The sequence below is a fragment of the Amblyraja radiata genome, chromosome 4 (genome assembly GCF_010909765.2).
Source record: "Amblyraja radiata isolate CabotCenter1 chromosome 4, sAmbRad1.1.pri, whole genome shotgun sequence".
Lineage (NCBI taxonomy): Eukaryota > Metazoa > Chordata > Chondrichthyes > Rajiformes > Rajidae > Amblyraja > Amblyraja radiata.
The window spans coordinates 42280653-42294116 of NC_045959.1; the positions used below are offsets into that span (position 1 = coordinate 42280653).

At 40.1% G+C, this 13464-nt stretch overlaps 1 protein-coding gene across 1 annotated transcript in view; it reads right to left on the reverse strand.

Annotated features, from left to right (window-relative positions):
* LOC116972561 (paramyosin-like) overlaps positions 1–13464 on the reverse strand; it is a 407834-nt gene that overhangs the window by 385157 nt on the left and 9213 nt on the right. Inside the window, exons 2-3 of the mRNA XM_033020381.1 lie at positions 7179–7328; positions 2517–2648 (exon numbers count right to left, since the gene is read on the reverse strand). Coding sequence (XP_032876272.1) covers positions 2517–2648; positions 7179–7328 — 282 coding nt within the window. The remainder of the gene's footprint in view (positions 1–2516; positions 2649–7178; positions 7329–13464) is intronic.

The following is a 13464-nucleotide window of genomic DNA, read 5'->3' on the forward strand; positions in this document are numbered from 1 at the left end:
TGCTCCATGGCCGGAGTTGCAGCGAGCCACTCGCCAGCCCCGCAAACACTCGCCAGCCCCACAAACACTCGCCAGCCCCGGCTCCCCGCATCTGTCCCCGCCCGCTGCTTCCATCCCTCCCTCAGCCCCAGCTCTCCAACACTCGCGGCCCATGCAGTTTATATGTTTTGAAATTTTCGTTGATCACAGAATTTCTCACGACAGAGCGTGAGAATTTGCCCAAATGCGTTATTCTCACGCTCAAAGCGTGAGAGTTGGCAGCCCTGTAATTAAATATCAATAATCCTTTCTTAAAGCAAGAGCGCCCTAAGTCTGTAACAGTTTTTGGTGACTTCCAACTTGATATTGAGGCTCGTCCTGCAACATATCATGCACACCAAAAAATAATTAAGTCAATCTCTTTACTAATATTATAATATCAAAATTCAGGGACAGTTTCTGCCCAGCTGTTGTCACACAACTGTCATATCCTATCACCAACTAGTCCTGACATACCATCTACCTCATTGGAGACCCTCAGACTATTTTTAATTGGACTTTTTCTGGCATTAAACATTATTCCCTTTATCCTGTATTTGCACACTATGGATGGCTCAAATGTAGTTATGGATAGTCTTTCTGCTGACTGGATAGCATTCAACAAAAAGCTTTTCATTGTACCTCGGTACACGTGGCATTTAACTAAACAATTAACTAACTTAACCAATTATAGTTGAAACAAGTCCAAACGTTCTACTGCTCTATAATTCTGCCCAAAATACATATGATCACAATATTACACTGAAGAACATTCATTGCTATAGAACTCCACAATGTGTGGTACAACTTTCAAACACAAGCAGCTGGAGTTCAAATATTGGTAAATTATTCCATGTACTTGATTTAAATGCATACAGCAAATGTTAAAATATTTCTTACACGTTATATTGAAAAATACATCTATTCAAAGTATGGTTGCACTTTACTGGCAAAAATAGAATGACTGCCAGAAATGCTAGAAAAATTAGTTATGTTCTTTTTGAAAGCCTTTTGAAGGGAGAAATAATTGAAAAATCAGTAGATAAATAAAGTGAAGCATACAATAAAATCTGGTAATCTGCCATCCCAATATTTGAAAATCCCAGTGGTTTGGCATTTAACTCGAACTGTTGCTTCCCTTAATACACAGAACGGGTTTCTCCAATCCTTTAGAACTCACTGTGGCCCCATTCCCAAGCTCCCTACAAATTATTTGGGACCTATTTCCTGTCATCCCTTTATAATTACTGGAACTTTATACCACTATGTTACATCCTAAAACAAAAAAAGTGTATTAAAAGTGTGTTGGAGTCGCTCCAGTACCAAGTGTAAATGATTAATGGTGTTTTACTGTTCTATCTTAAGATAGATTGCTGACCTCCAAGATTCAGAGTGATCCGTATGTACAACTGCATGAATTTAAAAAAGGTTAATATACAAGTCAAGCAAGTCATTAGAAATGCAATAGATCTGGTAGAGTTCATTTGAATGCAAAATTAGGAAGGTTATCTACAAGACAGTGGTGAAATGATATTAGGATTATTGTTAAAAGTATTGGTCTCCTTATTTAAGAGGAGGATGTCAATGCACAGGAAGTAACTCAGACGGTTTACAAGACTGATACCTGGAATTGATGGGCTCTTTTATGAAGAAAATTTTGAGAACCATGGTTCAAATGTGCCACAGTTTAGTAGAGTGAGAGACATTGACAGAGCACAAGGTCCTCGGGATTTTAACATAGAGGGTCTGGATAGAATATTTTCTCATGAGAAAATCTAGAATTAGAGGTCACAGTTTAAAAGTAAGACATTTTTATTTTAGATAGATGAGATGATTCCCCCTCCCTCTGTGGGCTGTGATTCTTTCAAGTTCTCTTCCTAAAAGGGCAACAGAAATGGGGATGCTGAAGATGTTTTTGCGGATGAACTTGAAGCTCTCGACCATCACCACATTGGCAGGACTGGAACGGGTACACCATCCCGTTTCCTGAAGTCAATAACTGACATACCCTATTCCAAGTAAAATGTTAAATTAGACTACTTTTTTCATTTAAAATAGGGTGTTTCAGCACAGATAAGAGAGCACCAGCATAATACAAGGAGGGAGTAACTGGTTATGGGAACTAGGCTTTAAAAAAAAATGACTATGTTAAGAAAGGTTATTTCCATTCATAGTGTAATTGATAATGAGAAGTTATCACTTAAAAAGTACCAGGAATTATCTTGGAGAAAATGAGGACGGTGCTGAAAAGAAATGTTTTTTCATGGGATACAGAATGCTTTGTCACATAACTGTTTGAGGCAAGAGATCAAAACAACTTTCAAATGAAAAGTAGATAAATATCTGTGGCACAGTAAATGCTACACTATGTGGATATACCCAGGGCATTCAGAATAACTTTGGACCCATACCACCAGGTAGTTATGTATTATATATATCTATAGCTTTAAGGTCACATTAAATTTATGCATTAGGGTATTAAAATATAAATTATCTACATCAAATTTTTCATTTTTTTCAGATTGCTGGATAGCACCAACCAGGGTATGAAGATCAATTTTTACGTTCAGGTTTTCACGACGTAAACGATCAGTTTCTTCTTTCGACAGTTCCCATTTTAATTTTTGTTCCTGTCAAATAGAATAATTCAAACCATATTTAATTTTGCATTGCTGAAATTAACTGATGGCTCAACTTTTAGATCTCCAACCAGCAGAAATAGTACACTAACATAAGTAAAACAGCAGAGTAGGGTCTGGATTGCTGCAGCAGAGGTACATTACTTTTGTAAATGTGATAAGACATGTGGAAGACCCACTTAGTGCTAAGGTTCATTGCAGAACATAGAAAATCTTACACTGAAACACCCTATTTTAAATGAAACAAGGAGTCTAATTTAACATTATACTTGTAAACATAGAAACATAGAAACAAGATGCAGGAGTAGGCCATTCGGCCCTTCGAGCCTGCACCGCCATTCAATATTATCATGGCTGATCATCCAACTCAGTATCCTGTACCTGCCTTCTCTCCATACCCCCAGATCCCTTTAGCCACAAGGGCCACATCTAACTCCTTCTTAAATATAGCCAATTAACTGGCCTCAACTACCTTCTGTGGCAGAGAATTCCACAGATTCACCACTCTGTGTAAAAAATGATTTTCTCATCTCGGTCCTAAAAGACTTCCCCCTTATCCTTAAACTGTGACCCCTTGTTCTGGACTTCCCTAACATTGGGAATAATCTTCCTGCATCTAGCCTGTCCAACCCCTTAAGAATTTTGTAAGTTTCTATAAGATCCCCTCTCAATCTCCTAAATTCTAGCGAGTACAAGCCGAGTCTATCCAGTCTTTCTTCATATGAAAATCCTGCCATCCCAGGAATCAGTCTGGTGAACCTGCTCTGTACTCCCTCTATGGAACTACTATGTCAGTTATTGACTTCAGGAAACGGGATGGTGTACCTGATCCAGTCCAGCCGATGTGGGGATGGTCGAGCACTTCAAGTTCATCCGCAAAAACATCTTCAACAGTTTGTCGAGGACCAACCACATTAAAGCTATGACCAAAAAAAGCACCAATACTACTTCCTCAGAAGACTGTGGAAATTTAGCACTTCCTATCAACTTCCAGATGCAAAGCATCCTATTGGGATGCTTCACACTTTGGTTTGGTAACTACTCTGCCGCAAGAAATTACAGAGTTGTGGCCCAGTCCATCACTCAAACCAGTCTTACACCCCACATCCCCATCTAAATGATTCCATCTACATTTTGCACCTCAAGCTGCCTCAGGAAAGTAACCAACATAATCATGGACCATTTTTACACCGGTCATTCCGTCTTTTCCCCTCAAGATACAAACGTGAATGCATATACACCAGTTTCAGATATAGCTTCTTTCCTGCTGTTATCAGACCACTGAACAGCTCTCTCATAAGTTACATTGTAGCCCTGATCTTGTAAACTACCTAATTGCAGACATTGCTTTTTATAAAGCCGCATTTATCTGTAATTGTAACACTATAACGTTGTAAAACTGCACTCTGAATTTTATTTTTTTTGCTGCACTTGTTATGGCTTGATTGTACTCATTTACAGTTGGATTTGAATGGATAACATTTGAAGCTTTTCACTGTAACTTGATACACAAGACAAATAATAAACCAATACCAGTGCATATTCTCTTGATGTTCTGACAGTCACTAGTGACAGTGACTAGTGGGGTACCTGGGACCGCAGCTATTTACAATGTGCATTAATGATTTAGATAAAGGGATTAAAAGTAACATGAGCAAATTTACAGATGACACAAAGCTGGATGGCAGTGTGAACTGTGAGGAGGATGCCATGAGGATGCAGGGTGACTTGGACAGGTTGGGTGAGTGGGCAGATGCATGCCAGATGCAGTTTAATGTGGATAAATGTAAGGTTATCCACGTTGTTGGTAAAAACAGGAAGGCAGATTATCATCTGAATGGTGTCTAGTTGGGAAAAGGGGAAGTACAACGAGATCTGGGGGACCTTGTTCATCAGTCACTGAAAGTAAGCATGCAGGTATAGCAGGCAGTGAAGAAAGTGAATGGCATGTTGGCCTTCATAACAAGAGGAGTTGAGTATAAGACCAAAGAGGTCCTTCTGCGGTTGTACAGGGTCCTAGTGAGACCACACCTGGAGTATTGTCTGCAGTTTTGGTCTCCAAATTTGAGGAAGGACATTCTTGCTATTGAGGGAGTGCAGCGTAGGTTCACAAGGTTAATTCCCAGGATGGCGGGACTGTCATTTGTTGATAGAATGGAGTGGCTGGGCTTGTATACTCCGGAATTTAGAAGAATGAGAGGGGATCTTATTGAAACATAAGATTATTAAGGGGTTGGACACGGTAGATCCAGGAAATATGTTCCAGAACCAGGGGCCACAGTTTACGAATAAGGGGTAAGCAATTTAGAACGGAGATGAGGAAAAACGTTTTCACACAAAGGGTTGTGAATCTGTGGAATTCTCTGCCTCAGAAAGCAGTGGAGGCCAATTCTCTCTATGCTTTCAAGAGATAGTTGGATAGAGCTCCTAAAGATAGCGGAGTCAGGGGATATGGGGAAAAGGCAGGAACGGGGTACTGATTGGGGATCACAATGAATGGTTATTCTATAAACCTTTTTGATTCATGTTTGTAGCTTTGTACCAAGCAGCATTTGGCAATTTGTTTAAATTGGCAATCTAATGCCCCGCCACAGCACCCAGTTTATTAGTAAGAAAACAATACTGTTTTGTGAAGATGTAATCCACTGTTCTGTCAATTTGTTTATTTTGCAAATATTTATCTAGTTTCCTTTTAAAAGCTTCTATACATTCAGTTCCATCTGCCTGACTATTGCAATTTCATGGGCTAATAACCTACTCATTACAAAAACCTGTTATTTAGCAATGATCATAACTCATAAAAAAAATTCTCCCTTCACACAAAATCTTTCAAAAAGTAAACCCCTTTACACTCTGCAAGTCTTCGACATCTTCCTTAAAACGTTGGTTGGTATTTTATCTCTGGTCTTGCCAATAATATAAAATTAACTTCATTTTTAAATTTTGCAATCTTTGTCACAAGGGTCCCAGATACAGAAATGCCAAATGAGATTCTTCTGCCCATTGAGCCTGAATTCACTGAGGAATTCTGACAGACCCATACCCCAGGAAATTATTTTTCCCTTCATATGCCTAATCATTACCTTTATGAAATCTCTGACCGAGTCTGCCTCCTCCATCTCCAGATCATACCTGGACTGCATGAAATAGTAGAGATACAAAGAAAGACTTTACTTATCTACCAAAATGTTGAAACTGTGCCTGCCCCCATTCTTTCAATTTAATATCGGCTCTTTTTGTAAATTCAATCTCTGAACTCTAAAACTAAACAAGAAAAGTTTAAGTTGCCCATATATTTCCAATCAAAATGGCTGGTCAGCGAAGGAGATGGCCTTCGACTGCCTGTAAGTAAATAGCGACCCCAGTCCACTGGCTTCGACCAAACAGCAATCTATTTTTAGTCGAGGCCGGTTTTGGTTTTGTTGAAACAATCGAAGCAACCTAGATGAAGCCTCGACCACGCGGAAACCACTTTCGACCATTAAGGAGAGTGACCAAAACCTCCGGCAACCTCATGGAAATCTTGGGTCGCGGGCAAGGTCACCAGAGGTTTCTGTTCAGGTTTCCTAAGTGGGACAGGGGCATAAATCTGCAAGTTGAATCCGTAGTAACGAAAGCAAACTCAATTATAGCATTTATTTCAAGAGGGCTGTATACAAAAACAGGGATGTAATGCTGAGGCTCTATAAGGCACTGGTAAGGAATATCATGAGCAATTCTGGGCACCATATCTGAGGAAGGATGTGCTGGCTCTGGAGAGAGATATAGAGCAGCCATGGTTGAATGGCAGTTGACTTGATAGGCCGAATGGCCCAATTCTACTCCTATCACCATTATTATTGTTATTGACAAAACAACAATTTGACTCAATAGAATAGGCAATTGTTTATTTTACTCAGTTCATCCTTCAGCTTGTTTTTTCACTCCAGATTCCAGCAACATTAGTCTCGTGTCTCTGTATTAAATCTAAGCCCTGCATTTAGAACACATTGCTTTTGAACAGAAGCCTTTAACATGCAAGGGAAAGAAGCTCTGCAGATTTGAGAAAGTTAAAGCAATTATCAGTTCCAGTGCTTAATATTTACAAATTATAATATTATTTTGTAAAGAAAATATAAAAAACATCAGTCTGAAGAAGGTCCAGATCTGAAACGTCACCTATCCATGTTCTCCAGAGACATTGAATTTGAATTTGAATTTGATTCCTTTATTGTCATGACTCGCTGAATTACTCCAGCACTTTGTGAGCTCATATTGTGTCTGGACTTAGGGATAAGCATTGTGGGTCCAAAGACTCAAACCTGCGTAGGATGGACCCTGGGTATAAATAGAGTGTAATATGGTAAATTAGATTTATATACGACTTACATGTGTACCCGGGATAATTTATGAAAGAACTATCTATATTCCACCTCATATCAAAACCAATACTGCCATGATCAAGGATCAAGCTGCAATTCTCGCCAAGCATATTCAAATGACTCAAAGATTAAGAAATAAAAATATAGATGCAAATCTTACATTTAATAGTTGGTCAGCTTTCTGCAGTCTGTTATCCAGATTTGAAATCTTTTCATTCGCTAATTTTTCAAGTTCTTCAATCATCTGAATCAAGGCTTCATTCTGATCACCAAGGTCATTAACATAAGACTGAAGAATCGTGACTTTCATCTAAAAACCAAACAAAATCAAACATTTTATTCCCACAATCTTCTCTAATATGAATATCTTAAACTTCCTTTAGCTTGAAGAAAGCTAAAGAAGGCTGCTCAACACCCGGCTTGAGATCTAACTATTCCTTTGGTTTACCTTTCATTCGCAAGAAGAAGAAGCTTAAAGAACATGTTATGCATTTCATTTTAAATCAAATCACAACTAAATTTAAAGATATGAAATGATATACATTCTGCCCAATGTACAAAAATTAAGTACAGCTCATTTTAGGTAGCATTTTCATGGTAGTATTTTCAGAAACATTTCTGAATTCATTTGATGAACTTTAGATTTGCATTCACTTTATCCACCTATTCTGCCTGGTATTTACGCAAGACAGCTACAGTACTTGATTTGCAAACAAGAAAACAAATATTGTTCAACGTACAGAATTGCATAGGAAATTAGCAGTGGTTGCCTTAGCCCACACACATTGAGATTTTTTAAATCTTGGATAGAGCATGTGTTTTACTACAGCCACATGCTATCATCTGGCTGTTTTATTGAATAATCCACAAAATATGCCCAAATGTGCTAAACACTGCTGGATTTAATTCCTAATACTAGATAAAGGTTAACAAAAAGTTATCTTAAGTGCAGTGTTGCTGCGCTTCCAACTTTCTTAAATGTTCTAATTAATTGTTTTATGGCAGACAAGTAGCTTCAAATCAAACAATTCACATATAAATTTCTCTAACTGAGTGATTCTATATTCTGTCACAAAAAAAGCACTAGCATGACAAGGCAATTCAAATAATTTAAATCTGCAGATAAATAATATCCACAAGACTGTCAACTCAAGGGCTGATACCATCCCTCAAGAGAAAGGAAGTCTAAAAAGGTAGTCACAATCAGTCTCCCATATTCTTGTTACATCAGATCCCCAAACAACTCTGCACAGAAGGAAGAAATTCCTCTTCAAAAAATCATTCATACAAATGTAACGTATCCTTCCCTTCCTTTATATACACCAGTTGGTCAGAGTTATTTGAGCAGATAAATACAAGTAAATGAAATATAAGTATAAAATGAAATAAATATTTAAACTTTAATTATGCAGCATTTAATTCTCATGTAAAATTGTTCCTATCATTGTTTAAGATATTGAAATAGTAATACAAACACAGTTTGCTGGAGAATTCTGCAAGTCTCCTATGCTGTTCTAATAAACTTGATGCAAGCATGAGGAACGGCACGTTACAAACTACCAGACTCAATTTGTTTAGAAATTTCTGGTAATTAACTTTTTTTAGATTATCCATGTTTTACTTTAGAACTCCACCATCAACAGTGTTTTATTTTTATAACCTCAAATATTGATTCTGCTTCTCAGATGTATAGCTCTCTTAGATCACGTTTTCTGTTTGCTCTTTCCTTCATATTCTCACATCATCTTAAAACATGAAAATCTCCAACTTGAAATGTTACTTAGATTTCTCTGCATAGCTGACTACCCCACTAAGAATCTACAAAACATTAAAACATTTCCAGCAAAAGGAAAGTAGAAATTACAAGCTTTAGAAAGTCATTTTAGAAACATACCACTCACACGGAAGCTTTTGAACACAAAATATAATTTTGTTAAGATGTATTTAACTTTCCAAAGTACCAATGAGTCAGAAACATCTCCAAACTTTAGTTTAGTTTAGTGTCACGTGCACCAAGGTACGGTGAAAAGCTATTTGCTGTGCACCAATCAGTCAGCGGAAAGACTATACACGATCACAATCAAACTGTTTACGGCGTACAGATACATGATACTTCAGTGTATATTAAGTTGATATTTTTGGATTGTTACTGCAAACACATTTAACAAACTTATTATGTATAGAAAGGAACTGCAGATGCTGGTATATACCAAAGATAGACATAAAATGCTGAAGTGACTCAGCAGGTCAGGCAGCATCTCTGGAGAAAAAGGATGGGTGACATTTCAGATCGGGACCCATCTTCAGACCATCCTTTTTCACCAGAGACGCTGCCTGACCTGCTGAGTTACTTCAGCACTAAGTTATTTGATAGTTGACATTGATAGTTATAAGCATGCGTTTTATGAATTCCCTAATGTTGACGTGCTCATGCAAAATTCCCAATCCCAAATGTGGCCCAGGTTCTTTTACAATGTAATGCTCTGACATGAGCAAGCCAAAGCAAGGGACCCCACCCCCCAAGAAACAAATGAGAAAACGTTGACAATTGACAAAACCATATCCTCCGCAGCATTGTTCACAATTAAGAACTTTGAATGCTTCTGAATGTGCTTGTTATTGAATATTAATTTTCACAAATTCTGTATCCTAATCGGTAGTAACTTTGGACGCCCCAGTGGCCACAATCTGCAATCACGTTTAAACATGAAGTGTGAAATGTGCATCCAAAATCTATTCTTCAATGGTTTAGACTCCTATCTAAAGGTTTCTTCCACTCTACATACAAGGACCAAGGTGTAAGGTGAAATTGTAAAAAAAAAGAGAATATAAACAGGAAGGGAAGTCTCCAGTCCACACCAACCTTCTGTAACTATACGGGAGATGTAGGTCAATAAGAACCGGAGACTTTCCTTCCCATTGTTCCTTCTCCAATTTGCAAATACACACACACCATTACAAAACGCAATGCATGACGGCTCTTGAAAGAAAATAACAAAGACTAAAGCTGTGTTTTGGCATTTTATTAAGTTGACTGGGTTGACAGAAGTCACAATATATACATTTTGCATCATGTTGAAAGTAAATTTTGATTTTACAGTTGATATACAAGCAGGCTTTCCATAACAGATCCTAAGTGTTTTCTGATATTATCTGATGGTAAATATCAGTACACGTATTGATTGTTGAGATATAAAATTAATCTATTGAATTGCTAAATTAACATTCCAATTATAATGTAGAATTATGCGCTTCAGTGTAGAAGAGGTACAGGATTAAAGACAGATCTAGAGAGTCAACTGATTCCCAAGGCTGAACAGTAACCAGCTGCAGAAAGGATGTGCTGTTTGATAAAGTAATTGGTACTCACTGGTACAAAGGATATTATTCATCTCATTAACAGAGCTGTAGATGTCTGCTCATTGGTTTTCATGCATGCACACGCACATGCACACATACTCCTTAGGGTTTGAATAAAGAAACTCTGAATTCACCCCAGAAGCAATGAAGACAAGTGATTCAGCTTGGAAACTAATTGGTGTCTCCTGGATTGTAGGTAATGATGTAAAAGAATATCCAATCAATAGCGCACTGCATTCGTTAAAATAGTAACGTTAAATTTTAAAATTATACCAAACTCATAAATTCAAATGACCCAACATCACTCGTGGCTTTCTGCCTACCATATCTTATCTGTTGAGTGATAAACAATGGCTGAACTTTTAAATCTTCAGCAACTATTCATGTCTGCTCAGCAGCATGTATGATGAGAAAGATCCTGGCAAGCTACCTATGAAAATAGGCTTGGTGCTCTTAACTGTGAGGTTTACTGACATCCCTGGTATGGAAATTGTTATAGCACTAGAAGAGAAACTCAGAAGTTCAAATTATATCATGGCAAGTTGTAAAATGTTAATCTTTTAATGAACAACCAGCAACAAATATGTTCATTAAGCATCTTCCAGGAAAGGATAACCATCACTTGTGCATGTTCCATTCAATATGAAATTGCACATCCCTGAGGCACACTAGTCACAGGTGTCCTCTACGCTAAAGTACTTGAATTCTACATTATAATCAGAATGTTAATTCCACAGTTCAATAGATTAATTTAAATCTCTTATAACGAGTTGAATCTTATCCCTAAAAGCAGGTGAAGTAGAATCAGTTCATAAATAACAACTGAAATAAAAGACCAATCTGCCATGAACCAGTCATCATCCAATTTAATGCCATCCAAACTATCTGGAAGAGACAGATTAGTTGCTTAAATATTGAAACCATCGTTTTGATTGATACTTTATTATCGCATGTGACACGTCACAGTGAAATTCTTTGTTTTGCCTACCATATACAAAGGATACTGAGTCGCCACGTATAGAACACCGGCAAACTTACAAAGTTTCACTGTAGTCCCCTCTTTGTTCTCCACAGACCCCCCCCCCCCCCCCCAAGCCACGTCCCTCTTTGTTCTCGGCAGCATGTCCTTGATCGACCTCCAGCACTCACTCGGGCCAGTCGACCTCCGGCACCCGCTGCAGGACCATCCGGCCTCCAGCTCTCACCATGGACCCGTCCTCGGCTGCCCCCGCTGCCAGGTCTTGTCTTGGACGGCTCCACAGAGCTCACCAGGAGCTTCCGATAGCCCTCCTTATTCTCCGACGACCTTCCTCGCTCCTCGATGGCCCTCCTCGCTCATCAATGACCTTCCTCGTTCCTTGACAACCCACCTCTTTCTCGCTCTTGCAAAAATTAGATATGGATAAAGACAGGAATGGATCACGTTAACATTCTGAATGGGGGCAAGGCCAATCAACTTTGATGATATTAGACAGGTACTTGCTAAACTAGCACCTGCAGTTCCTTGTTTCTACATGCTAAAGTTGATTGGAGTAGATTGTTTGCAGGCAAATGAATGTCTGGAAAGTGGGATGCTTTTAAAAGTGTGATGACGAGTTCAAGACATGCATGTTCCTGTTAGAGTGCAGGTAGATGTATCTCCCTGGCCTGTCCAGATATATCCGAGGACACTGTGAGAAGCTACAGAAATTGCAGGAACCCTGGCTGAGAAATATGAATATCGTAAGACACTTGAAAGATGGAAGACTGGAGTGTGGCGAATGTTGCGCCTCTATTTAAGAAGGGCAACAAGTGCCGATTAGGTGTGTCTTACGATCTGATTACGTATTGTACAGGAATGATCAAAATGGTTGACAAGGGCTGAGCCGTAGATGATGTCCATGTGAACTCCTGCAAGATCTGATTGAATATTTTGTCACGTGACAAGTCAGTGAGATTTGCTTGCATACCCAAGGTATGCAAATAGTCGCCCATAAAGGGCGCTTACAAAGTTACAAATTCCCCAAGCATCAGATTCCCCTTTGTCCTCCCCCCCACACCCCTCCTCCCTCCCTCATGGTGGTCCCCCCATGCTGGGTCCTCCATTGTCCATCCCCCTCCCTCACGGCAGTCCCCACATGGTCCCCGTTGCTCTTCACCCTCCCTCACGGCGGTATCCCCATGCTGGGTCCTCCTTCGTTCCTTCCCTCGGCAGCGGCGTCCTCATTTCCACATTCCCGGCCTCGTCCATCGGTCAGCGCCATCATCGACTGCCACACCTACCTCTCCACTAACACTGACAAGTCCTCTCCGGACGCCTCTGTGGCTCCGACCTAGGCTCCACAGACCCAGGCAACGAAGACCGCGGGCTTCATCGACCCACGAGGCTTCACCTCCGATCCGCAAGGCCCCGGCTCGCGAGGCTCTGGCCTCGGCTTCTCAGCAGCACCGCTTTGATCAGCTTCCGCATGGTAGGCTGCTATGGAAAGTTAGATCGCCTGGGATTCAGGAGGAGTTAGCCGACTGAAGAATTGGTTTCATGAAAGGAAGCAGAGTGGTGGTGGTGGTAGGTTGTTTGTGGACAGGAGGCCTGTGACGAGTGGTGTGCCTCGGATCAATGTTGGGGCCATTGTTGTTTGTGGTTTAAATCAATGATTTGGATCCAAATGTCCAAGGTATGATTAGTCAGTATGCAGATGGCACTAAAGTAGTATCATAGACTATAAAAATAGTTATTGCAAATCACCGCAGGATCTCTCCCGTAGGGGGCGTTCCTCTGTGTGCAGCCATGTCAGCAGCGCGTCAGTTTTTCCAGCTTTTTTTATTTTTTAGTATGTTTTAAAGTGTGTATTTTGTGTTTCTTCGTGTGTTTTGTGTGGGGGGTGGTGTGGGGGGGTGAGGGGGAAACCGCTTCGGCCGCCTCCTCCATGGAGAGGCGACTTTTTCCAGGTCGCCTCCCCCGTGGCCTAACATCAAGGATCGACGCAGCCTTTCCCGGAGACGCGCCCGGGGCTTCAGCGGCGGGCGCAGCGTGGACTCTCGGCATGGAGCGGGCGACCCTCGCTGGGGCTCGCTGGAGGGGAGCGCTCCGTTTCGCTGGCTCGGGG